The sequence below is a fragment of the Chelonia mydas genome, chromosome 9 (assembly GCF_015237465.2).
Source record: "Chelonia mydas isolate rCheMyd1 chromosome 9, rCheMyd1.pri.v2, whole genome shotgun sequence".
Taxonomy (NCBI): Eukaryota; Metazoa; Chordata; order Testudines; family Cheloniidae; genus Chelonia; species Chelonia mydas.
In genome coordinates this window covers 90,872,435-90,897,884 of record NC_057855.1, presented here as the reverse complement: position 1 = coordinate 90,897,884, position 25,450 = coordinate 90,872,435, and the positions used below count along the sequence as shown (strand labels likewise).

Genomic DNA, 25,450 nt, shown 5'->3' with positions numbered 1-25,450 from the left:
AAATTCTCTATAAAGGCTTCTCTTTGTTTTGACATTGTCATGAGTTTTTTGGATGATGGGCTTTTTTTAACCTTTACTGAGGATACTTGTGGGACAGTGAGATTAATCTGAAATTCATGTTACTGTAGCTTGTTCTCCTTGGCCAGGAGATGCTTCTGTTTGTTCTTACAGGTCAGTGGTAAGTATACACTCAGATATCCATCAGTATTGTATTTCTGAAAAAAATTACTGGTGCAGGAGTTATAGCAATGTGGAAATTCCATCTCTCCACCATAGCTACTAGCCACGATTGTGCCAGAAGTAGGAAATATTTGTTCTGTTGACTAATGCTAGTACTAGTGAGGCAAATGCTCCCACCGCTTCTCCATGGGATGTAGAGTGGCCTGTTCCTTTATTCTTCCCTTTTATTTATTTATTTCCTGTAAGGGGCATTTAATGGTGGAATATAATTCATTATAGTCCACTTTCTTCCTCTACTGCAGCAGAAGTGGGGTTTAGATGCAGCCTTCTAACCCATGAATACCCCACCATCATTGTCCTCTAGACTTAAGAGACAATGCTCTGCTCTCACACTTCCTACTTGACGCAGCGAGGAAAGGGCCTTCCATTTGTCCAGTGGGTTACCCTGCTGGAACAGAGCAGCAGTGAAGAGGCATACATTGAATTCCCACACTGTCACCAGAAAGAACCAGTGGCAAGTAAGCGTCTAGCAGACAACCTCCATTCTTCCCTTTTTTTCTCTCCATCTCTGTGACAAGTGCTTGCAGGATTGTTCTTTTGATATACATTATCATCACTTGAAAGGTGGATAATGATGACCAACCTCTGCCAATTTCAGATTCTGTCCCCCTCCCTTTTATCCATACCTCCTTCCAGAGTCTTTGGAGCAGAAAAAGGCTTCTGCCAGAGACCACTGTAGTTAGTCTCCTTTGCTGCAGCTAAATGGAATTGTAAATCCTCATTCTGAAATTTTTATATACAATTTATGTAATTTAAATACTTGTATTCATGTTTGGTTTTTCTTGCAGGCAGGGTCTGACAGCAAGAACACACACACTGTGGCAATTCTTGCACTAGTGAAAGAAGCCCAAGGGAAAGACTCGAACAAATTTCTCCCTTTATTCTCAACCATAGCAACAGTACAAACTTCCCTCATCCCTGTTGTGGAAATGACTGCCTCTGGGGGGGGATGGGACAGTGGCTCTCTCCAATCAGTACATGCTTTATTTACATAAAGAGACCTTTTGTAGATTAGATCTAATCTCTTGTAAATGAAATATAAATGCTATAACTTGTCTGGCCATTACTACCTCAGTTTGCTAGGAAACCAATTGTTTTATTATGTCACAGCCGCACACCACAGGTATCATTATGATGTTCTAGAACTCTTTATTGAAGTTCACTGTAAGCTAGCATCATTTTAATATACCTCTGTCTAGGAGCATGAAGCTCAACTAATAGCATAAATGACTACAGCTGAAATAGGTCAAAGTGAGAAAGGAGGATTGGCGATGGACCTTTCTATAGCAGAAACTCCACATGTTTCAGCTCAGGTTGATTCTGCTGTCTCAATTTCTTCTGCTGTTCCACTGTGTGATAAAACAGCAACTGGTGACTCTGCCTTGAGATCTATAATAGAAGAAAATGCATTTCAAGCTTTGAGTGATGGACCCTGGGTAAAAAGACCACGTCTTCTCTGTGATGACAGTTCCACTGAAGACAATGATTTTTTATCCCTCACCTTTCCAAAGAAACTATGGAAAATTGTTGAAAGTGATCAGTTTAAGTCACTTTGGTGGGATGATGATGGAAATTGTGTAGTGATTGATGAAGAGCTCTTTAAAAAGGAGGTGCTGGAAAGGAGAGGACCTCTGCGAATTTTTGAAACTGATTGCATGAAAAGTTTCATTCGTCAGCTTAATCTCTATGGCTTTAGCAAAATGCGACAAGATTTTCAAAGGTCTGCCTCGTTAGCTGAATTTCTAGCAGAAGAAAAAGCAGCATCTGCCTTTAGCAAGGTAAAATATTTCTCAAAGCTAAAGATGCTATTACTTTTAAAATGTTAAATTAGTTTTTTGCATGTGCAAATAAGTTTTGTTTTATGCTTGTTATGAAGAGAATCTATGAATGAGGGTTGCGAAGGATATTCTGACAGCCATAATTTCTCAAGGTATTTTCATGAACAGTAAGAGTAAAAAAAAAATGTGATTACTCATTTTTGCCCTGAAGTGACCATTTCAGTGTGGCTTTTTCCTACTCTCCTGAGCCAGTGATTAGTCTCTAAGGTGCTACAGGTACTCCTTTTCTTTTTAGAGAGATTCCCCCTTCCCGCCCGGTTACTGGCTTCCTCCTGATGCTAGATCTGAACTGCTTTCTTTCCCTCCTGACAGTTGCTGAATGCTAGAAAGGTGGATATGGCCCATGTGCTACTGACTGAACCTTTATGGCCTTCATTTAAATTACTAAAAGTCAATGGGACTTGTACTCCTACATCACTTCAGTGCTTTTGAAAACCTCCTACGATTAGGTAATAGCCATCCTTATTATTTAAACTCTGTTTTGATACTAGACCCGTTAAAGGGACATAATCTATTAAAAATAGTACTTAAAAATGTCCTTGCCTGTATTCTGAATAATACCTTTAAATGTCAAATTTACATTTCACCATTTCTGCCATGTTTGCTTTTTGCCCTTTATTTTGCTTCTACAATGAAGCTAAGCTATTCATGTCCATTTCCTGGTTGAAAGGCTAAAAACAATGCTGCAGGAGAATGTTTATAAATTCAAGGATAGATCACTGACTTTAAATGTTATGAGAATGCTTCTGTTTGTTTCATCAAATCATCTTCACAGACTAAAATTGGGACCTAAAGTGCCTGCCAGTGTCCCTTCAATGTTAATGTTTGACTTTTTTATGTAGGCAAAATCTTAGCCAGAATGTGCACTTGACTCTTGCTTTTTTATCCTCACAGAGGTGATTAAATCTTTTCACTTGCTTTATTTAGTTACAGTTCTACCATAACCCGAATTTTAAGAGAGGCTCTCCCCACCTCCTTGTAAGGTGTAAGAGAAGAGTTGGCATCAAAAATACACCACCAGTTGCTTTCTCATTAGATGAGGAATTTAGTGAAAACTGCCTAAAGAGTGAGCGAAGAAGCTCAGATGTTCAGTCTGCCTTCAGAACTGCTTCCATGGAGGAAAATGACCTTGTTGCAACTGCTCCAAAGGAAAACATGCAAACATGTGCACTAAGAAAGCCTACAGTAAATAAGGGACTTGCCAGAGCAACTGCCCGAATGAGAAGTGGATATGTTTCTTCACCAGCAGCTTCACTGAAGCCATCGGAACATGCGACAGCAGACGACAGTGAGAAGCTGAATCAGCTGGCTCCATTTCATTTACCCCAAAATAACAGCCATACTCGAGTCAGCACCCATGATATAGATTCCACTACAACTACAGCCGCGACTTCTTTGTATCATGTCATACCTCCTGTATCAAATAGTCCTTTTGGACCTGTGATGGGGCTTCCTACCTTCCCAACCATGTATCCAGACTTATCAGCTATGCAGGCTCATTGGGCTAGTTTGCTGCCATTTTGTAACCCGTGGTTCTCAATGCCTATGATTGCAGCAGCCTCTGCCATTTCAATGTCAAGATCATCTCATCACCGAACTCCATCATACCATCACTGCCCTAATTGCAACTGCACTTCAAACAATGCACCTGCTGCCAAAGGCGTTGGACCAAAGCCTACTGAATATTCAGGATACCATCGATAAAGCAAAGGACTTTAACATTTCATATTCTGAGGGGAAAGTCACTGACAAATCTGCAATGAAACTGTCTGAAGAATAAATGTCTTTTTCCAGTTTTCCTGTCCTATTTATATAAAATAAACCCAGACTTTTTTTATTTTCAGCAGGGAAGAATTAGTTCAGTAGAAGTAATTGGTCAGCTTTAATCATTTGTAGTAGTTAACAAATTTAGGGATGGAGAATAAGAGCAGTGTAATATTTGAATTCCATTTGGGCTGGTCAAGTTCCTTCCAAAGATAACTTCTGCTCCCTCCTTTCCCCGCCCCCCTCCCCACCACCACTTCTTTGTCTCTGCAGACTGAAGGGCTGTGGTGGAGCCAAGCTAGGGGAGGTAATGCAGGAGGACTGAGCCTCTTTTCTGTTCTAGAGGTGATATGTGCAGCATGCAGCTCTGTGCCTGAGGAATATACTTCTGCCAGGCCATTAACTAAGGCTTGGTTTGCAGAGCAGGGTTTGACCTAAGTGTTTAAACAAAATATCTATCTCGTGATACCCTTCCTACTCACACGGTACAGTGATCTTCACCTTTTGGGATAGCAGGTTTGTAACACATGCTGAGGTGGATGACCCACCGTGATTCATGTTAGCTGTCATAAGAAATAAGATTACAAATTAATGGTAAGCACATATTACTACAGTGAAAGATCTCCTAAGTCAGGTCTAGGATAAGAGATCTATAAAATCAACAGACCAAAACGAAAAGAGATTGGTTTCATTTTCAGCAAGATGCAGGTTAGGGTTTATTAAAAAGGAGAAAGGGAGGAGGGGGCAAGATTTAGGAATTACTTTACCATCTTGGATCCCTTTCACTCAGATAATTTTGAAAGGATGCTGCAATCCAGGGTTACTTTGATGATAAACTTTGAAATTAAATATTTCAAATTCCAAAAAATGTGAATTTCTTTGTTCTTGGTGTGGCTATGAGCTACCAGATGGTGGTAATTAGGGTCCTGCATACATTGTGACACAGGGATAGATCCTGTGCCCAGTGAAGTCAGCAGTAAAGCTTCCATTTAATTCAGTGGTGGAGGACTGGGCCACAACTGATGTGAGAGAGGAAACAAAATACAGGAAAATAGGAATATTTATTAAATGATGTATTTTAAAAAGTAGAGTGGAATGATTATTTCAGCATAGGGTTAGTAGTTCTCTTCACTACCATGTAGAAAGTAGGATTTAGATTGGATATGCATTGAATTGCTTAACAATGATCCTTCTGCACAATTAACATGACGCATTGAATTAAAATGATTCTTTTCCTAGATTTACTTGAGGGTTTTCTACAGCACCCGTCCCCCTGGTGTTCAAGCACGTCTTAAACGTTTATTAAAACTTACATCAACTCCAATTCATCTGGAGCTAAAGTATGAAGTCCTTTCTGAGACACAAATATACTGGTTTCTGTAGGAGCACTGCCTACAGTAGATGTGCAGGATTTTATCCCTGGATGTGCAATAAAGAGCAATGCCTACTAGTTGTAAAATTTAATAAATATTCTGTGACTGAAGTCTTCAGTGTTTTGAAGAGCAGATACAAACTGGATAAAATGTGCCATTAATAGTGTATCAGTGCCCCACTGTGCACCGTTCTGCATGTTTAGCTTCATGGAAGTCTGCTGTAGTCAGCTCCCAATATTTACATCTTATATTCAATAAAATGACAAACTACCCTGAAATTCAGAAGTGTGAAATGTATTGCAATTTTATAAAGAACTGAAAAATCAAAGAATAAATGGAGTGGTTCATTAAATCCTAAATCAAGCAGCTTCCAGTCACAGACTGGTGCCTGCTGGGATTACTACTGTAAGACTCCTCTGCAGGAGGCGCTGTAAGCATTGCACATGTGCAATCCACATAGTCTTTAAAAGTGCAGTTATTGGCTGGGACTTTTGTACAGCACTTAGCTAAGTAAATCTTTTTCAAAGCCTTTCTCTTCCTGTTTTTTTTCCCCAAAACATAAAATCCGTTCTCAAGTATGAGGTGGTTCATCCTAAAAAGTTCTACTGCCCTGTGGATTAGACCTCAGAAGGTGCAGCTGAATTGGTGTTTTTACTAGCTGGATAAGGCTAGATCATATGGCAGTAAAAATGTCTGTGCCTAGTCTGTGCCTAGTGTTGGTAGCCTTGGTGCAGCTGCACCTTTGCTGAAATCTTTGTCCTTGTATAAGAAGTTTTAGGTGGTTTTCCCTTTCCACTGGGGGAATTTCTAGTACAATGAGGATGGCTGGAAATGTAGGCATCAATTGATTCTATAACGGTCAATGGTATCAAGATGTGGTACCTTCCAATGAAGTACTATATGTGAGCACAATTTGGCATTGTTTACCCTCAAGAACATCTCCTTTAAGAACCATCACTTTCTGCAGGCTAGCATACTCATTTTATTGTCTTTGTATCTACGCCCTTTGTGCGGACGCAATGCCAGCCGCCCGTATCTCAGATCTGAAGGTTAAAATGGGCTTTGACACTTCTAAAAATGTGTCACCCCTTCTCTATCTGCCAGCTGGATCCTCTTTGATATCCATATGTATGCTTGGTCCCACCTGAGATTAGTTTTTTCCTCTGGCACACCTGCTTCAGTGTTCTGCATGGAAAGCAGACAACTATTAAAAGGTTTCCAATATTAAACAGGTAGTATTTAGGTAAAAATGGTTCATGGACCCTCTTGTTGCTAGTTAAACAGTATTTCTACTGGGAAATTATTTTTAAAAAAATGCTTTTCAAACATTTTTCTTGAGGTCTTACTGAAGGAGATCAGAAGGAAGTCTTAGAAACTGTAGACACACAACAGTATAGTCCAAGCAGAAGCAGTACAAGCCTTCCCACACTGCCCTACCAATGTACTGCAACCTTCATATGTGCAGATTGTGTCTATGAAGGAGAGCAGTTCAGACTTCATACTTGAGCCAATCCTTGACCTCTTTGATAAAACAGCCAATAAGAGTGCTGGTTTTTGTCATGTGGTAACCTGACAGCTGGACAACAACAGCCAAACTCACTGACTGGCTATTAAAAGGAAAACATTTTGAGTCACTATCAGTTAGCTGGGGATTTGAGCCAGCTACATGGGGAGGAAATATTCACTAACCCATTATTAATCTCAGCCATTTAGCATAATTTATTTCATAATATATATATTAAAATAGATGTTATGTTTATCCTTTATCAGCAATTGTGTTCATTTTCTCATTATGATGCTATATTTTCTGAAAGGGATCCTATTATGATGTAATGCCAATGTTACACATTCACTATTGTGATGTTCATGAATGCTTAAACAAATTGTTGCATACTGTCATGGGCGTTTAACTTTCTGAAATGATCTATGAAAGACCAATATATAGTCTGATATTACTCAAAAGCAGGTGAGAAAATTTCTACTATGAAAAATATTTAAACAATTTAAATTAAAAATATTATCAGTGTCTACTGTTGTAAGTCCTTAGTATTTGGAGTTTGGATTGTAAATTCAGTGTAAAATAGCTGTTAAAGTAACCTTATTTTCTCCCACTTCACTTTTTAAAAGTCTTTGGAAAATTAAAAATGATGGGTGATAGCTTGATGGAGTGGTGCTGGAATAAATGTTGGTCCTGCTGAGTATTTTTGTTTTAGTGGGTCAGAAAATTCTCTCTGAAATACTTTATGTACAAAGGTTTACTAACCAACTGAACTGAATTACTTGTAAGGACCAAAGTGTGCGGAATTTGGCTAAATTTCTGGAAGGTAAAGAGGATACCTCTGCATTATATGATGTTTTTGATCTGATTTCCTAGTAGGGGAAAAAAAAATCATAGGTTTTTTTGTCTGTCTGTTATTTTTGAGCCCAAGCCTGGGAGGTCCTGGATGCTACACATCTCCCATGGATTTAAATGGGTGTTGACAGCATTCAGCACTTTACAATCTTTTATATCAACCTCTGGCTAGCTGCTGTCTGATAAACTTGAAAATCCAGTCCCGACAAACTGCTGAAAGGGAGAAGGGGCTTTCTGTTTCTTCTCCTGTATTGATGCCTCCTGACTGCTGGAAAGGGGAGGTAGGATCTCTACTTAGTTCCATCTCCCAAAATTCTTGGCTACTGTAATAGGGAAGATCATTCTCCATTATTCTACACCCTTCCCCATAAGAATGGCCCTACGGGGACAGACCAAGGGTCCATCTAGCCCAGTATCCTGTCTTCCGACAGTGGCCTATGCCAGGTGCCCTAGAGGGAATGAACAGAACAAGTAATCAAGTGATCCATCCCCTGTCACTCATTCCCAGCTTCTGGCAAACAGAGGCTAGGGACACCATTCTTGCCCACCTGGCTAATGGCCATTGATGGACCTATCCTCCATGAATTTATCTAGTTCTTTTTTGAACCCTGTTATGGTCTTGGCCTTCACAATATCCTCTGGCAAGGAGTTCCACAGGTGGACTGTGTGAAGAAATACTTCCTTTTATTTATTTTAAACCTGCTGCCTATTAATTTCATTTGTGAAACACATTTCTTGTGTTATGAGAAGCAGTAAAGAATTCTCCCTTTCTGCAAAAGGGGAGGGTGTTTTCAAATCTACTCCTTCCTCCAAAGCTTCAAGTAGGGTCGGAGAAGGGGAATGTCTGTGCCTCTAACTCATGCACACAGTCCATCCTGGCTCCTGCTAGGGTCTCTCCTACTGTACTCTACCCCCATTCTACCTCCTAACTACTGGGAGGGCGCATGAAAGCAAGAGGTGGTCTCTGCTACTCCACTCTTCCCCAGGTTCTATTGTGGGGGTCCTCTTCCTCCTTGAATAACTTCAGCACCAGCCTCTGCTGCTACTCAGAGCTTTTCCAAGCAGCAGCAAGAAACTGACATGAGTCTCCACAGTTCTACTGTGGGAACAGCAATAGTGAAACTGATCAGACATGTTAATTTTTCTCTTCTGCTTGACAAAGCTAGAGGTAGCAGTAAAGGCAATCAAGATGTCTGGCAGCAGAGTTAGGAAGATGACACTGCATCAGTTCACACTGTGTTGACCACTGAAAGACTATTCTTGCAACAGTAAGGGTAGATACTTAAGATACAAATTAGAAAGCTAAAAATGCATACATTGATAATGTAAGTCTCTCATTTGCAAAGACAAGCTTCCCCGAGGCTGGGGTGAGAATGGATTTTTCAAGTTCTTTTTTAGGACAATGGGAGAAATAATTCAGATTGAAGATAAGCAGCAGAGGCTAATTCAAGTGTCTCATTTACATAAATGAAAACCGAAACCCAAGATGCACAGGGTAGATTTTATGGCAGATTTTATCCTATAAAAATAATGCTGAGAATGCAACTTGAAAAGGGAGAGTACTTTCCAAAAGCAATGCTGCACATGCATACACAGCTTTTTTGGAATTGATATACTTTAAAATAATCTGTTTCTTTTGTTACAGTTGTATTATCAAGCATCAAGAGTCTTTATTCAGTTGTTAATAATAATAATGAAAAGAAACACTAAAACTAGACGTTTTACCCTGGAGCAAGAGGGTAACAGCACTGACATAAAAGCTGTGGGTATGCCAAATGCTCAAGAATGTGCCTCAGCATGCTTCGGTGGTGGCCAGCAAACTGATTTGCCATCCCATTCTCTACAAAACTGTGCACAAAAGCTTTTACCTCCTCAAGAACTGAGAGCAAGCATCAGCGAATTAAAAACTCACTCAGCCATCTTGACAGGAAGAAGTTCACCAGAACAGAAAATAACAAATTTTGAAGCCACAAAGAACAAATATTGTGACCATTCAAACAAACATTCCATCATCTTAACTGGATCTTCTCAGATAAGGGCGTCTAACAGCCGTGAATTAAAATATCACCCAATGACCTTGACAGGACAAAGTTCACAAGAACAAAATACAGTTGACTGTGAAATCAAGAAGAACAAGATGTATCATTTTCATCCATACAAACATACCAGTTTTACTCCAGATATCAGCTATGGTATGGATTCAAGAATTGCTGCATTAAGTTATCACCCCCTGACTCCAAATCTCATGCCAAGATTAGATCCCATAACTAGGCTTCCTATTTGTCAATGTGCTCACCTAGATTTAGCAGCTATGAATGCCTACCAGATTGCCAGATTGGCGTTCTCTCATCCATGGTTTTCTATGCCTATGATGCCATCTCTTTCTGCCATTTCTATGCCTCCTCAACATAGGGTATCCCCACATTATGTTTACTGCCAATGCTTTTGTTGCCTTGGAAGGTGGAGAGCCTCAAAACCAAATTTGCAGTAAGAACTTTGGCTGCAAGGGAAAAACAAATGTTAGTGACATATGCACTAAATAATTTTAACACATTTCCATTTTATTAAAATTAAATGTCCAGAAAGTTAATTTTCTGCAGTTTCTTCTTATTCTTTGCTTTTTTTTTTTTGGTCCCTATTGTTCTATGATATACTTTTTAAACACAATATTCTGAAGGTAGGCCTATTACTATTTCAGAGCAGTCAAAGAAAAACAACAGCTAAGAAGAGGAGCCTCAGCCACCTTTCATTGAAATTTACTGGGGCAATGAGTTACCTTCTAATGACGCCAAAGCGTGCCCCCTTTAAATCCTTTTAATTGTAAGGTTTTCATACAATCAGCTTTTTTGTGGTTCAATAGTAATGTCAGAGTTTCTTCAGCCATGCATTTCATCATCATTTCCAACAAACCTACAGGATAGGTATTTCCTACCCTAAGTAGAGAAGAAAGCTTTGGCACCTTCTATAAGCACGTGTGGTTACTGCTGACAAGTCGTGACTTTTTAATGGTGACCACTCTATTGTCTTGAGTGTCTAATTAGCCTAGATAACATTTCCCCAAACGTGGCTCACATGTACACCAGTTTATGATTCGTTACATACAGAGATGATTAAAGGCAGTGTGGTCTATTGTTTAGAGTAAAACACTGAGACTGAGAATCACAATTCCTGGTTTCTATATCAAACTCTGCCACTTGCTTACTGTGTAACCTTGAAAGGTCACTAAGCTTTGCTCTACCTTAATTTTCACATTAGTAAAATGGGAATAATAATGTCTAACTCACAGTGGTGGTGGAAGGCTTAGTTAATAATGTTTGTAAAAAACTGAGCTCCTTTGAGAAACAATACACAATAAAACCAATGGATTATGGTTTGGTACTATTCAAAAGCTGTAATAAACAGATAATTAAATATGCTGTGCAGCTCTTTTAATGAAAGATTTTGTAAGTCCTATAGGAAGAAAAACAATATATGCACTGAACAACAAAGGATAGAATCATAAAATATCAGGGTTGGAAGGGACCTCAGTTATCAAATCCCCCCTCATTCTTCTCTTCCGCAGACTAAACAATCCCAGTTCCCTCAGCCTCTCCTCATAAGTCATGTGTTCCAGTCCCCTAATCATTTTTGTTGCCCTCCGCTGGATGTTTTCCAATTTTTCCACATCCTTCTTGTAGGGTGGGGCCCAAAACTGGACACAGTACTCCAGATGAGGAATAGAGGGGAACGATCACGTCCCTCAATCTGCTAGCAATGCCCCTACTTATACATCCCAAAATGCCATTGGCCTTCTTGGCAACAATGGCACACTGTTGACTCATATCCAGCTTCTCGTCCACTGTAACCCCTAGGTCCTTTTCTGCAGAATTGCTGCCTAGCCATTTGGTTCCTAGTCTGTAGCGGTGCATGGGATTCTTCTGTCCTAAGTGCAGGACTTTGCACTTGTCCTTGTTGAACCTCATCAGATTTTTTTTTTGCTCAATCCTCTAATTTGTCTAGGGCCCTCTGTATCCTCTCCCTACCCTCCAGCTTTCAACTACCTGAAAGGGGATTCCAAAGAGGATGGATCTAGACTGTTCTCAGTGGTAGCTGATGACAGAACGAGGAGTAATCGTCTCAAGTTGCAGTGGGGGAGGTTTAGGTTGGATATTAGGAAAAACTTTTTCACTAGGAGGGTGGTGAAACACTGGAATGCGTTACCTAGGGAGGTGGTGAAATCTCCTTCCTTAGAAGTTTTTAAGGTCAGGCTTGACAAAGCCCTGGCTGGGATGATTTAGTTGGGGATTGGTCCTGCTTTGAGCAGGGGGTTGGACTAGATGACCTCCTGAGGTCCCTTCCAACCCTGATATTCTATGATTCTATGATTCCATGTGGCCAAGCTGCCAGAGATTGGAGTTGAGGAGACATCCAAGCAGGATCCTACCCAGTTTAAACAGAGAAGAGGCTGGCAGTACAGTGTTCTCCAGAGGTGCTTTCAGTTCTGGAAGTAGCTCCCCCTCAGATTCAAAATGGGCCTGGTTTATGTGCCTTCAGGGAACACTACAAGGCAATCTTTCAGACTGCCGCAACAGACAGCAGAGCTGCGATGGAGTTTGGATCTGTGGGGGAAGTGGGGATTGGCAGGCTGTTTAATTTTATTTTTTGTGTAATATATGGCAGGATTTCCTAGAGCCCTGGATAGGTGCCCTCTTAATTTTTGTACAATACTAAAGAAACAACAACTAGTTTGGCCCTGTATATTTTATACATGCATAAATAATTTATCCATAGCTAGAATTTATGACATCACTAGAGTAACAAAAACCGTGTATGTCACAGCCATGGTGTCGCTTCACTACTGCAACATTCTAGAACTTCACTCTACACTGTAACCAAGTATTTATCATGTCTTTAGAACTATCCTGGACTGAGTACAACATTACATTTCCAGGTTTAACTTACTCCATCTAGATTCATGGCTACAAACACTTCAGAAAAAGAAGACAAATTTAATGTTATGTTTGATATGGCAGTTGCGCTAATATCCACTGACAAAAAAACCTTCAGTCCTGAAAAATCAGATAAAAAGCTTTCATCCGTTTCTTTAATGCTGGACCAGAACATACCAGGAGATTTACCTATAAAGGACATTTTGGAAGAACATGCTTATGAAGTGCAAGAAGATGCCAGCTTCTCCAAAAAACTGCATTGCTGTACCTGTAACCAACGTAAAGTTGAAACAGGCGAGATAAATGTACTTCTTTCTCTCTCCTTTCCCAAAAAACTGTGGAAGATAGTAGAAAGTGATGAGTTCACGTCTATTAGTTGGAATGATCATGGAGATTGTGTCATTATAGATGAAATCTGCTTTCAGAGAGAAATCTTAGACCGAAGAGGCATCTTAAGGATTTTTGATACTGATAGCATAAAAAGCTTCATTCGACAACTCAACCTCTACGGATTCAGTAAAATACGTAAAAATATCACTTTGCCTCACTTTCAAGCAGAGAAAAACAGAACCAGAGCAAGAATACTGGTAAAGTAGTAGAAATCTATGTTTTAAATAATTTCTTTGCTTTACATAAAGGGACACATCCTTGAGTCTCAGCCTTTGTGCCCTTGACATAGCTCAGGAGAAGGTGGGGTACAAACATGTCTTTAAGTTATATTTGTTCTGCCCCAATTCTTGAGCAGGCAGATACCAGGTGAGTCACATGACACAACATAGCACAGCATGAAGGATGCTGTATTTTACACCAATTGCCCATAACTGCAAGGAGCTGTTCCAAAAACCTGGGATGACTGGGGCACAGGGACACCTGGGCTGTGACGAGTTGAGTGTTCTGTCTGTACCCCTTATGAATTTTGGATGATTTTATTAAAAATTGTATCATGAAATTACTGTGTAATAGAAAGCCTCTAGGGACGTGGATCCCCCGGGGTGAACAGGGTTGCGTCATGTCTCAGCCAGGCCAGAGCCAATGGTGAATGGTCAGCACTCAATGATTGTCTATTGGGACAATAGATTTGCTCTTCCTAGAAGATGACACTTCCTCCTCTTGTCTGAAGGGAAGGGGGTTTAGGAAGGCAGAACAAAAGAAGCAGGTGATCCAAGCAGAAGTCTATAAAGGGACTCATGGCGGTAGCTGGGGGAAGAGAGCCATTTTCCACCAGATTAAGATGAGGGAGATTGATCTTTCCCCAAGACCCTTTCCCCAAGCTATACCCCTTGTGCCTCTGGAGGAAAAGGAGTTGTACACAGTGTGGCATTGGAGCCACTTCAGCAGCTCCACGTAGGGCTTGTGTACACTTAAACTGCTATGGCGGCACAGCTGCACTGCTGTAGTGCTTCAGTGTACACATTGTTAATGCTAATGGCAGGGGTTCCTGTCAGTGTAAGTAATTCCCCTCCCTGAGAAGTGGTAGCTAGGTCTGTCGACCTAGCACTGTCTACACCGGGGGTTTGATGGCTATAGCTACGTCTCTCAGAGGGTGTGGATTTTTCACACCCCTGAGAGGTATAGCTATACCAATGTAAAAGTCCTAGTGTAGACTAGGCCTTAGTCAGGGGACTCCTCAGGTCCCTTTAAGTAGAATTTATAGCTGCTTTGTGCTGCTGGAGTAGTACTGAGGATCTGGCCCCAAATGTCTTCCGATTACACTGCTAAATATGTAGTGATTTAAAAGTCTTCAAAAGTAGTATATATCAGAGGGTTCTAGCTACATTAATTGTATACAGCAAAATCAAAAGATAGTGTTTAAATAATTTATCATATATATGAACATATCTATGTACTATAAAAGGCTGAGGTGGCTGGCATGTAAGGAAACCTTAAAGTCATAAACAATATAGTTTTTGAAATGAGTGTGTGTAGCATAGGGAAAAGATAACTTAACAAGAAATATAAATGTATAAATACCAAACTGTCAATAAATTACTTATGGTGTATAATTAGGAGTAATGGGATTAATAGTCTGAGTATCAGGAACAACTTCCTGATAGCGAGCCCTGTTAAGAGTATGGAGAAGTGGTGAAAACACTATGGCTTGGGACATTTACAACGAGATTAGGCAAAGCTCTAGAAAAAGTATTGTAGAGAACACCACACCATTGCTTCAGGTGGATAGACTGGATGCATTTTAGGTCTTTTCCTTCTCCAGTTACTATGATTTCACTTAAATTAAAAAAATAAAATAAAAAAGTCATTCAGCTATGAAATTTGGAAAAATCTTTCATATCTTACAAGGTGGTACCACCATACCCAGATCCTATGTTTTATACTTGGGAGTTTTATCTGACTAAGGGACACAGAACTAGATAGCTTTTTATTACTAGAGAGAATCTGAGGTTTAGTATGACAGTTCACAGCATGTAGACAATAGGCACCAACATTATTTATGGCAAGGTATCTTATGTTTGTTTCACAAGTTAAAACATTCTGAACCTTATTATTACATGTTAAATTTAAAAAATGTTTGGGATTTTGTTCCAGCTGTATCACAATCCATATTTTAGAAGAGGGTGCCCCTTTCTCATTCAGAGAATGAAGAGAAGAGTTGGCATCAAAAGTAATGAACAGCCAAATCCCATCAGTCCTAACTTGAAGAGAAGAAAGCCAACCGCGCCAAAGAAATATATTTCCTTTCAAGATTCAATTCAGCCAAATGATTTGCAAATACCTTGTCTAAAAGAAACAATGCATAACAATCTACAAAAGAATTCAATAAATGCAGGGAATGGCAAAATGAACCATTCCTATCCAGTCTCTACACCATGGCCTTTGGAAACTGAAACTGAATACACTATTCAAGATGGTATTTATAACCAGCAAAGAAATCCATGTATGGATACTAATGCCACCAGCTCAATTTGTCCATATTTTCCTCTGACTTCAGAAACAGGGCTTGAACCCTCAGTGGGACTCCATCGTTTACCTTCAACTTACCAGGACTTTGTGTTCATGAATGCTCAGTTTACTACTTTAATGTCCTTTTGGAACCCCTGGTTTTCAATGTTGATGGCAGCAACTTTGACAGAAACTCTCAACCAACAATTTACTTCTCCAGGTCAGCCATGTTCTTTATGCAACTGCTATGATAACACTGAGCCTTCTGCCAGCTGTGATTCTGCAAACTCAAATTCTGCAGAACTCTTGTGACTGACAAATTACAGTTTATAATGGCTGAAGCAGATCATGTCTTTTTAAAATAATATACAATTAAACTGGTTAAAAAGTCTAAGTAATAGGAGTATTTATTTCTTCTCTACACTTAAGTTTCCCAGGTAGTCAGCATAAACAAGGCTGAGCTAGAGATTCTTAAAAATGCATGCTTCCACCCACCAGATGTAAAACAAGTCAAGCAGTAGTATGCTAACAGATCTTTTAGACATAGGGATCATATACCCCAATCCTGGCACTCAGAACTTCACAGGACTGGGTCCCGTCTGTAGAAATCCATTTCTTTGGCATGATTCCCAGTGAAGGTTTAAGGGGAAAAGATCTAATTATCTGTAAACTTCTTGTATTTGTACTAGTACTTTACAACTATTATTTAAAAAAAAAACATATAGAACCTCAAAAAGTAAGTTTCCATTTTGTAGCCACAACATTAACTCCCTGAAGTATTACATTCAGTTCACTTCAGTGCCAGAAAAGATACTGACAAATTGGCGAGAGTTCAGAGAACTATAATAATTATAGGGATTGGCTTATCAGGAACAATTATAAAAGGCCTGTATAAAAAAAAAAGCCAAGAAAAAAAAAAACAAAGCGGAGGAGGAAAGCATATTTGAAGTGTGTAAGCACCTCAGATGGAGAATTATTTAGGGAAATTCCAAGAGGGAAACTAGAATCAACAGGATGAAGTTAAAAAAGGGGAAAATGTACACTGACTATCAAAAAAATATTCCTGGCAGTGAGATCTCTCTCACTGTATAATACTTTTCAGTTGAGCTGGTGGAAGCCACCTGGGAACATATAAAGCTGTGTAGATAAACCATTAGCAAATGTACTCCAGGGAAGAATTCTGTTCTGGCCATCGGGGGATAGACTGGATTTCTGAATAGGTCTCTTTTATTTTTAATTCCAAGCAGTCCAGAATTCTGTGACAATTTAGAAACCTACAATCCTCATATTTAAAACTCATGGGGGTATTTGTATTGAGACATCTAAATTTGTATTAACAGTTACATTTCCTCCACTGAATAGGAGGGGACAGGGGAGTAACAATACAATAAAAATCTATCTTAAGTGATCAGAGGAGAGGCTGAAAAATATACTAAATTTAAAGTTCACAATTATAAAACAGTATATAGCTACTGATGAATTTCTTTGAAAGTGGCAATGGGAAAACTAAAAGAGGTTGAAACATGTTCAATGATCTCAATCAGAAATCCAAAGCAGTATGCCAATCTTTATTTTAGGGAACATCCTCACCTCTGCTAAGTTCAGGTAGCTGGACTTCATGCAAGAAGAGAACCACAGAGATACCCAAAATTTCAAAAGTGGTAACACAGGCATTTTACCAGTGCTGCAATAGCATCTTAAATACACGTTCCTGGTCATGCAAAGGAGACTTATTAATGGATTCACATAACTGCAAATCCATCAACTACGGTTCCTCCCCAGCCCAGCCTGCCTCCTCTAGCTGCATGTGTCAGGTCACAGAGGGTTCTATGGAGCAGAGTGCTATGGTGGGCACGGACAGCGGTGGCCCTGTGCATGGGGCCACAATTCAGTGTGACTCCTCTGGCTGGGGCTTGCCCCAGGCAAAGAGGACAGGCCAGAATTTGCCACCTGTCAATTAATTTATAATCTGTGAGCAGAACAGTGATTTATTTGTGCTTAATTTTAATTCAGTATTTTAAAAATAATTGCCTCCATTTACCAATGTTTTCCATCTTAAATGAGAATACTAAAAGTTATTGCATTTGTTCAGTTACACTTTTTACAAATGCATCTATAACACCAAACATATTCTTGTCCTCCCAAGTACTAGTCATGCTACAGAGTCTATAAAGGGGGAACCAAAAACTCTATCATTAATGCAAAGGAGTGCCTGAATACTATTAGATATAACTTCTATTTATATACCACTTTTGATGCCAAAGGATAAAAGGCACTTTATAAACTTAAACTGTTATAAAGAAATTGCATCATCCCACTAATGAAATGTAACCACTGCTGGAAAGCACAGCAGCACATAGCAACTACCCTCTTAGGGTAGGAAATGAAGGAGAATACTGTACAAAAAATTGTAGTGAGAATTTGAATAGGCAGACTGAATCCATAATTTGAACTAGATTAAAGGGAAAGCTAGATATTATGCTGCACGTTTGCATTTTGTTAATACCTACATATGTAGGGAAAAATGAAATGCCTACAAACATCTGAGCAGAAATTCATATTTTATTTCAAAATAAGGCCTATGTCCTAGAATAAGAGTTGTATCCTACTCTGAAACACTGATGATGAATTTTAAAATTAGTCCTCATTTAGTCCTAAATCTTATACACATGCTTAACTTTACTAAAATTTAAAAAATGGTGGAAGTCAATGGGACTATTCACATGCATAAATCTTTCTAGGACAACAGCCTGAGTTTCTGTTTACAACAAAATATAACCGAACACTTTTTCATTCCATTATCATCCCACAGCCTGATGCAGCCACACCTCCTTTTAGGTTTCAGCATTTAAAATAGATACATCTATATCTCAACATATTAAAAACATTAAAAAAAACCCATTTATTTACAATTGTCCACATGTACACATACAAGACGCTTACAAAATAATATAGACATCAATAATGGTCATTGTGTCAATGACATCTTTTCACCAGTTGGTAGAAAAATAATTCCAGACATTTTTCTCATTATTTCAACTTCTTATTCTGGGGTCACAAAAAACAAAGAAAAAACTCAAATCAGTTTTTGCTTCATATCTATTTCTATAAAAAACATTCACCACAAATACATTCCAGATGAAAGCTTGGGGAAAAAATAAAAATCACCTACATATATGAAACTAAACTAATGACATCTGATACTACAGCATTGCACTCAGGCAGACACAAATATACCTTAATGTTCCAAAGGGATCAGTTCCTTTGGGATATCCACTTGCCATACATCTTTGCCCCCTTTAGCAGGAATCGGTTCCAGTAGCCATCTTGGATTTGAAACAACAGTCAAGTATTTCTGCTCCAGGCTAGTGAGTACAGCTTGATTTTCCAGCTCCAAAATCTTTTCAGGAGATAAATTTTCTGGACATTGTGAGGTCTCTCCAATGTCAACCAGCCCTGTATTATAAATGCAAAAGTTACTTGGCAGGTTAGTTCCCCTCTACAACAGAAGTTTTCCAAAATAAATTTCTCAACAACTTCCCAGTCCACATATAAAACAACTAATTTATATATAGGAAGGTCCCTACATCCAATGTACACACCTTAAACAACAAGTGTCAATCTCTGCAAAAGGCAGCCTATGTGACTCAAGATGAAAAGGAAGATGAGCTGAAGCATGCAGCTATAAGATTATTAACTCAGTGTGATGTAATTCTGTTAAAAAGAAGTTCTGCAACTACTGAGGTATTACTGAAAACTTGGGAGCCAAATTCAGCCCAGGAACAGCTCATCTTAAAAAACAGAACTGTGCCCACTTATAACGGATGAATTTGCCCCTATTTTATTAAAATATCAACAAAAGAAAGCAAAAGGAGTACTAGACAGCAGGTATTTTCATATCTTTCTGTGATTCAAAATCTTTATGAAATAAAGGCCAAACAAATCTTCATTCCTTTTCATAGTTTAGCATGTGATTTATGCAGAAATTACGAATTTACATACGACCTACACATACTACCTAACAATTCTCTGTATTATACCAAAATATTGTTCCAGCTGTACATGTGATACACTGTTCTTAAGGAAATAAAAATATTAAAATGAAAATGCGAGAGTTGATCTGACAAAAGAATTGATATAGATGAGACTAAAAACAACAAAAAATGGATACAAACTTCATAACTAGACATACAGTACATCTATTTTAACAATTTTAAAGCAAAGAAACAACACTTCTATCCTAATTTTGTACCACAGTAATAAACTTCCCCATTGCCCAAACAATACAAAACAATATTTGGAGTATTCAACCACTTGCACAATTGAAAGAGGCAGCCATCAAAGTAATGTACTAACATGACATGAAAAGCATGCCATGACTTCATTTAAATATAGGAGCACTGTAAAATCATATCAGCAAGAGGAATCAGAAGCTCAACATGCAAGAAAATACATGTAGAATCAGCATTCTAGGTGCAGCTAGTTGGGGGTCAGTGGCATGGGGATCTGGATGTGGGGGCTCAGGGTGGTGCAGGAGGTGGGGCTTTTCAGGGTGGGGGTTTGAGTGCAGGGAGCTCTGTGCAGATGCAGGGGTTGAGGTTCAGTGGGGTGGGGTTCGGGTATGGAGGGCTAGGAGGGTTCTGCGTGTACGGGGTGAGGCTTGGCAGGGGTGTCTGGGTATGGGAGGTCCAGATGCATGGGGATTGGGCAGATGGGGGAGCAGTTCCCCATACAGTGACCCCACCCCCCACAGCTAAGGAGCGATGGGGGCAGGAAGCCAGGGAGGATGCTGAACTTCCTGCAGCTGGGGGAGGTTTCTGGGTGTAGGTCTGAGACAGCCCCAGACACCCCTTGCAGGTGAAGAGGGCTCTCCTGCCTCCAGCCCAGCCAGGACTAGCAGCTGATCCTAGCTCAGGGTAGGAGCCACTGGTTGGGGTGTCCCCAGCCCTGTGGTGATTTACCTCTCTGTTGGCTGCTTCGGGTGCCTGAAATGATGTACCTGCACTGCTAGGGAGTGGTGCATGACTGCTTTTGCAGCTTCCCTATCAGAAAGTCATTTTTCTGTGGGGAAACAAAGAAATCTGGGGGGCGGGGGGGGGGGGGGAGATGAATTCTGCACACACGCAGTGGTGTGGAATTCCCCCAGAAGTAACAATGTGCAACACATTACAGAATTGAAACCTAAGGCCCCAATCCCGCCAACTTTTAAGCATGTAAATAACCTCACTTACACATGTAGACCTATTAAAGTAAATGGACTATTCAAGAGAATAAGTAAAGTCTTTGCAGGCCCTGGATCAAAACGTTTACTTCTGTTAGCAGTTGAAGTCAATACAGGTATGAAAGAATAAGCTGAACTCCATTCTGTTTCTGACATTGGGAGACTTGTCAGATAACTCTTAGTTCCAAAATTATTATTACTGGTGATAATGAAGAAAGCAGAATAACTTAACTGGATATTTATAATACCAGGAGTTTGCACTGCTAGCAGTTTGAAGAATTATGGTTTTACCTGTATATGACACAAATTGGATCCGTAAATTTTCCACTTGTCAACATTAAAAACACATACACACAATTTGGGTGCAAACAACTGCTATCTGCTTTAATTATTGCAAAACCTTAGTGCACACACAAGTTTGCATCCAAAAAATTCACTGGCCCCAATGGTATTTGTGGGTTTAAAATTCTAATATTTGCATGTATATTAGGCTACTGAACATGCTCACACAAAAATTACAATGTTTAGGGAGTGTGAATTAGCATAGACATACCCCTAGTAACAGGCATGTGTGCATGCAATTTTGTGTGCTCATGAGAGAGATGGGAGAGGGTGCTGGCATTTGAAAATTTAAGCCCCAATCCTGCAGATACCTATGCATGAGCTTAACTTTACATACAGCAAGTAGTCTCATTAGCTCTGAGTAGTGGCACTGAAGTTAAACTTGTACATAAGTCTTGGCAGGATTGGCACCTTACAGTCACTTTTCTAAGTTCAGCTACACTTTAAGGTTCCGTATACTGCTTTACAACTTTCAGCCCAAATATGATCACATTTCCACCTACTCACTCTCACTGATATCAATGAGGTTACACAAGTGGAAAGGACAGCAAAAATCTAGCCTTTTGTATTTATTTAGTATTTTATTTTTAATGTTTTTGTGAACTTCACAGTACCTCACAAAAAATTACAAAGTTATAAAAAAGTTGTCTAGAGACAGGTTACAAAACTTGTGCTTAAGAAACTGTGTTTGCAAATTTAAAACATGCTTCGGACTGCTTGCAATAAAAAAGATCAACATTGCTTACCAGCAATAACTCCTCTGCCAAATTTTTCCCCTTTATCTAATAACTCTTGAACTTGCATAGGTGTCATGCCAAGTCTGTTCAGAAGGATCTCTTTCCATGTTTCATCTTCCCAGTCCTTGAAAGCTATGTGAATAGCAATAGTGCAGTTCTTGTAGTCTAACAGCAAAGGACGCCAACGAGTCTCTATTGTTTTGACTTTGTTCAAAACCAATCCAGCATAGGGTTGCCGGAAGGAAAGACAGCCAAATCTCATCTTTCTTCAGCGTCACTCTTTACCTTATACTTCTCTCACATCCTGTTTAGTTTATAAAGAGGAAAAAATAATTAGCTTAGCACAACATCCCGATGTCCAGGACTTGAAAATCCATCCAGCAGCGGCCACAGAAAACTAATGCATCTGCCTGCACAACAGTCTTGAGAAGTTTTGCACAATAGTCTAATTATTCAACTCACTGTACCTTCAGAATGCCTTAGAATTTCTAGAAAGCAATAGTGAGTTTTCAAACATTTAATCAGTCTTGAAACTCCAAAAATTAGATTACGATCTGTTACATTGGTGTCTATTATTATTTGCAAAAAGAAAAGGAGTACTTGTGGCACCTTAGAGACTAAAATTGGTTAGTCTCTAAGGTGCCACAAGTACTCCTTTTCTTTTTGCGAATACAGACTAACACGGCTGCTACTCTGAAACCTGTTATTATTATTTGTATGGCAGCACCTAGAAGCCCCAATCAAGATCAGGGTGCCGTTGTAACAAAGCACTGAACAAACACAGAGTGAGAGATTGTCAAGCAGGGAAAATCTTATAATTTAAATAGACAAGTCAAACAGATGGTGGGAGATAGGAAATATTATCCGCATTTTACAGGGAAAAAAAGCCTTTAGTAGAGCCAAGAACTGAACTCAGAACTCCTAAATCCTAGTCTAGTGCTTTACCCACAAGACCCTTACTAAATCAGATGTTACTCTGTCCCCATAACTGAGATCAGAAACTCGCTACAAGTATTTACAGATAGAAATTAAACTTTTCACATTAGTTTTCAGCCCATATCATGGAGAGTGTTTCGGAAGAAAGAAGCAAAATGCAAAAAGACGTGGGGACAAGAGTGGGAGCAGGATACAAAACGACTCATTGGTCTTGCAGGTTTGGAAGAGCGAGGGAGGAGTTGGAAGACAGAAGAGCTGAGAGGCAGGAGCTAAACTGTCCTGTGCCTCACAGGCCAGGGCAAGAAGCCAAACATCAAATGAGGTGGGCCTGTGAAAGCCAACAAAGATACTTGAAGAGGGTTTGACCAGGCCAGAGTGGCAGGCAAGATGGAAATATGCTAAATCTAACCACGTTTGTTTTTTCAAACACAGTGAGAACAGTATATTGTTGGGATTTACCCTTGTCTGTTTACAAAGCAAATGCTGAGGCACAGAGCAGGAAGGCCAACACGTCAGAACAACTAGAAAAGTCCACCTTTGCCAAGAAATAAACAAACATCCAATTCTTAGTTCGGGAGGAATTAGATGTTTAACAATATTGTACACTCAACAGTATGAGGCGTTATCGCTAGCACAGCAAATTCATTTTATACATGGTTTTTACCCTGACAGTGCCCAGTAAAACTGTTGCTTACAATAATAAATAAATAAATAAATAATATCCTTCATGCAAGTTGTCTCAGACAGGAGAGCCACTTACACTATTCATATGGGGACTGTTCAACACCCAGCCAAGTGCTGACTCAGGGCCCCTCTCACTCTTCACATTGGGGCTACCCCCACTCTCTGCTACCATCAAAACTCAGGCCCCCTCACCCCCTATGTCCCCCCCACCATCAACTCAGGACCTAGAGGAACCTCACTCTTGGGCTCCCCTCCTCCCACCATCAACTCAGGGCCCCCCTTTGGACTCCCCCCAAATCCCACCACCAACTCAGGGCCCCTCGCCGCCCTCACACTGGGGTTAACACCCGCCCAACGCGCTCCGGGGCCCTCACCAACCGGCTCGCCGCTTCCTCCTCCTCCGCCGCCGCGAGCGCAGGGGGGCCGGCAGTGACTCTCCCGCCGCCGCTACTCGCCACCAGGCCTCGCCCCTCCCGCCGCCCCGCCCACAGCCGCAGCGGCGTCCGCCGCCCGCCGGCCTGGGGACCGCGCAGCTCGGCGGGGCGGGGCCGGTGCGGTGCTTGGCCCTGCCCTGAGGGGAACGGGGAGCTGGGCGGGGGGGGGCCCAGGCCGCTGCCCGCGGGGCGTTTAGTGACAGCGGGAAGAGAAGCCAGGGGGGTGCTGGGGGTTGCCGAGTTCAGGGCCCCCCTTTGCTGCCTTAACACCCGCTCGTCTCCATCGCTCTTGCCGGGGGCGGTGACCTGACCTGAGCGGGGACCCCGGGTGCCTCGCCTTCCCCTGACACCAGCTTGCTAGCCGGCTGCCTTCCTTGGGTCCCCCCGCCGGCTCCGGGCCCCGGCTCTTTCCTGGGGGGCAGGGAGGATGAAGGCAGCAAGCTGGGGTAGCCCTGCAGGGCTGTGGGGTTGTTGCCTTGCAGGGCACTAGCTGGCATAGGGTGGTCTTAGGTAATAGCAGGGGGCCCCTCTGGGTGCTGGGGCGTGTTTCTGCCCCCAGATACTGTGGGGTTTAGCGTTAGATCAAAACAGACAAGTATTGATCCTTACTATCAAATATTTCACCCCGAATCACTCCTGCTCTGTAAAATCTGAGCATCAGAGGTTGACGTTTATTTGGCACTAGACTGGTTTGATATGTACACCGCTCCTTGTTACTGTGCTGTATTAATGGTTGCTGCCCAGTTCCCTTGTGAATCAGCGGGTTTTGCCTCTCTTCTGCCCGCCTGCTCTGCAGGCTGCAGCCACTTTGGGCACCTGAGGCCTTCTCTACACTAAATTTTGTCCCTTAAAATGCCCCACTATTGCTACCAGCGGTGGAGCTCCACTGGTACTATTAACAGTGGGCTCATTACTGTAAATTGTCTTCTGGTAGTTTCTGGTGCTTTAACCATTTCCTGCTCTGGTTAAAATGCTGGCAGATGGCCTATGCTAGCTCCTTCACCATTGCAGAACTGCACTGGTGTTTGCAACCATGGGCAATTTTAAGGGGGAAAAAAAGTGTAGAGACCATCTTACAATTTGAAAAGCTCAGTAAATAGAGCAGGATGAGAGTGAGTCAGACTGTTGCCAGCCAAGCAGCATCTTCCCCATCCTTCCCTGCTAATGGTCCACTGATTTTTGGGAGAGAGAGAGGTCTGTAGGGAGCAGCGGCTCAAAGTAGACAGAAAGTAAAATATGCTTTCAGGAGAGTCAAAGAGATCTAGTAGAAGGTGCAAAGGTAGAAGAGTGAGATCAAGGAGGATGAAAAAAAGGTAGAGGAAGCTGGAGGAGGAGGAAAAGAGGGAGGAGGACCTAAGGGCAGACCTCGAAACAGACAAAGGGGAAGAAATAGTAAGAAAATATCAGCTTTTCGGTTCAGTGAATTTTATCTTATTTGTTCTTCCATTTCATTGTATTTGCCCGGCATGTGCCCCACAGCCACATTGAAGGGATAGTGTTGCACTGGGGATTTGAAGGTGAACTGATAATTAACAAATAATTGTTAGTAAGTGGCATAGGATAACTCTGCACAGTTGCAATTAGAAAAGTACAGTGTTTATGTTTCCCTCTGTGGCCAACAGCTCCTTTTCTAAAGCATACCCCAGCACGTACTGGGCTCCACGCCATAGGAGTCTGCAAGGGAGATCCTGATGTATAATAT

General features: G+C 40.8%; 3 protein-coding genes across 7 annotated transcripts; 2 read left to right on the top strand and 1 right to left on the bottom strand.

Annotated features, from left to right (window-relative positions):
* Nucleotides 1–1,369: 1,369 nt before the first annotated feature.
* On the bottom strand, nucleotides 1,370–23,806 carry LOC102931836 (protein EOLA1). 5 transcript variants are annotated; one of them, XR_005226669.2, is made up of 5 exons: nucleotides 23,689–23,803; nucleotides 21,704–21,998; nucleotides 18,632–18,850; nucleotides 9,865–10,068; nucleotides 1,370–1,629 (listed from the first exon to the last, which is right to left on the bottom strand). XR_005226669.2 is itself a non-coding variant. In XM_037908191.2 (4 exons), exons 2-3 carry the CDS (start codon nucleotides 21,954–21,956, stop codon nucleotides 18,633–18,635), a joined length of 471 nt encoding a protein of 156 aa, XP_037764119.1. In that variant the 5' UTR covers nucleotides 21,957–21,998; nucleotides 23,689–23,803; the 3' UTR covers nucleotides 1,370–1,629; nucleotide 18,632. The 5 variants fall into 5 exon arrangements, 3 of the variants coding, with proteins under 3 accessions (XP_037764119.1, XP_037764120.1, XP_037764121.1); XR_005226668.2 differs by having other exon boundaries at nucleotides 9,892–10,068; XM_037908191.2 differs by lacking the exon at nucleotides 9,865–10,068.
* Nucleotides 1,467–3,871, top strand: LOC102931609 (heat shock transcription factor, Y-linked). The gene is made up of 2 exons (XM_007060093.4): nucleotides 1,467–2,018; nucleotides 3,006–3,871. The coding sequence occupies exons 1-2, from the start codon at nucleotides 1,467–1,469 to the stop codon at nucleotides 3,780–3,782; spliced, it is 1,329 nt and encodes a 442-aa protein (XP_007060155.3). The 3' UTR covers nucleotides 3,783–3,871.
* LOC119567018 lies at nucleotides 12,137–16,662 on the top strand. The gene is made up of 2 exons (XM_037908190.2): nucleotides 12,137–13,083; nucleotides 15,041–16,662. The coding sequence occupies exons 1-2, from the start codon at nucleotides 12,523–12,525 to the stop codon at nucleotides 15,704–15,706; spliced, it is 1,227 nt and encodes a 408-aa protein (XP_037764118.2). The 5' UTR covers nucleotides 12,137–12,522; the 3' UTR covers nucleotides 15,707–16,662.
* Nucleotides 23,807–25,450: the final 1,644 nt, after the last annotated feature.

Bases quoted from the DNA above. Each gene is read 5' to 3' on its own strand.
- LOC102931609 (XM_007060093.4), top strand. From the start codon at position 1,467: ATGACTACAGCTGAAATAGGTCAAAGTGAGAAAGGAGGATTGGCGATG. The intron at 2,019-3,005 runs GTAAAATATTTC...TGCTTTATTTAG, and splicing joins CAGCATCTGCCTTTAGCAAG to TTACAGTTCTACCATAACCC.
- LOC119567018 (XM_037908190.2), top strand. From the start codon at position 12,523: ATGGCTACAAACACTTCAGAAAAAGAAGACAAATTTAATGTTATGTTT. The intron at 13,084-15,040 runs GTAAAGTAGTAG...ATTTTGTTCCAG, and splicing joins GAACCAGAGCAAGAATACTG to CTGTATCACAATCCATATTT.
- LOC102931836 (XM_037908193.2), bottom strand. From the start codon at position 21,956: ATGAGATTTGGCTGTCTTTCCTTCCGGCAACCCTATGCTGGATTGGTT. The intron at 18,851-21,703 runs GTAAGCAATGTT...TTTATAATACAG, and splicing joins TGGCAGAGGAGTTATTGCTG to GGCTGGTTGACATTGGAGAG.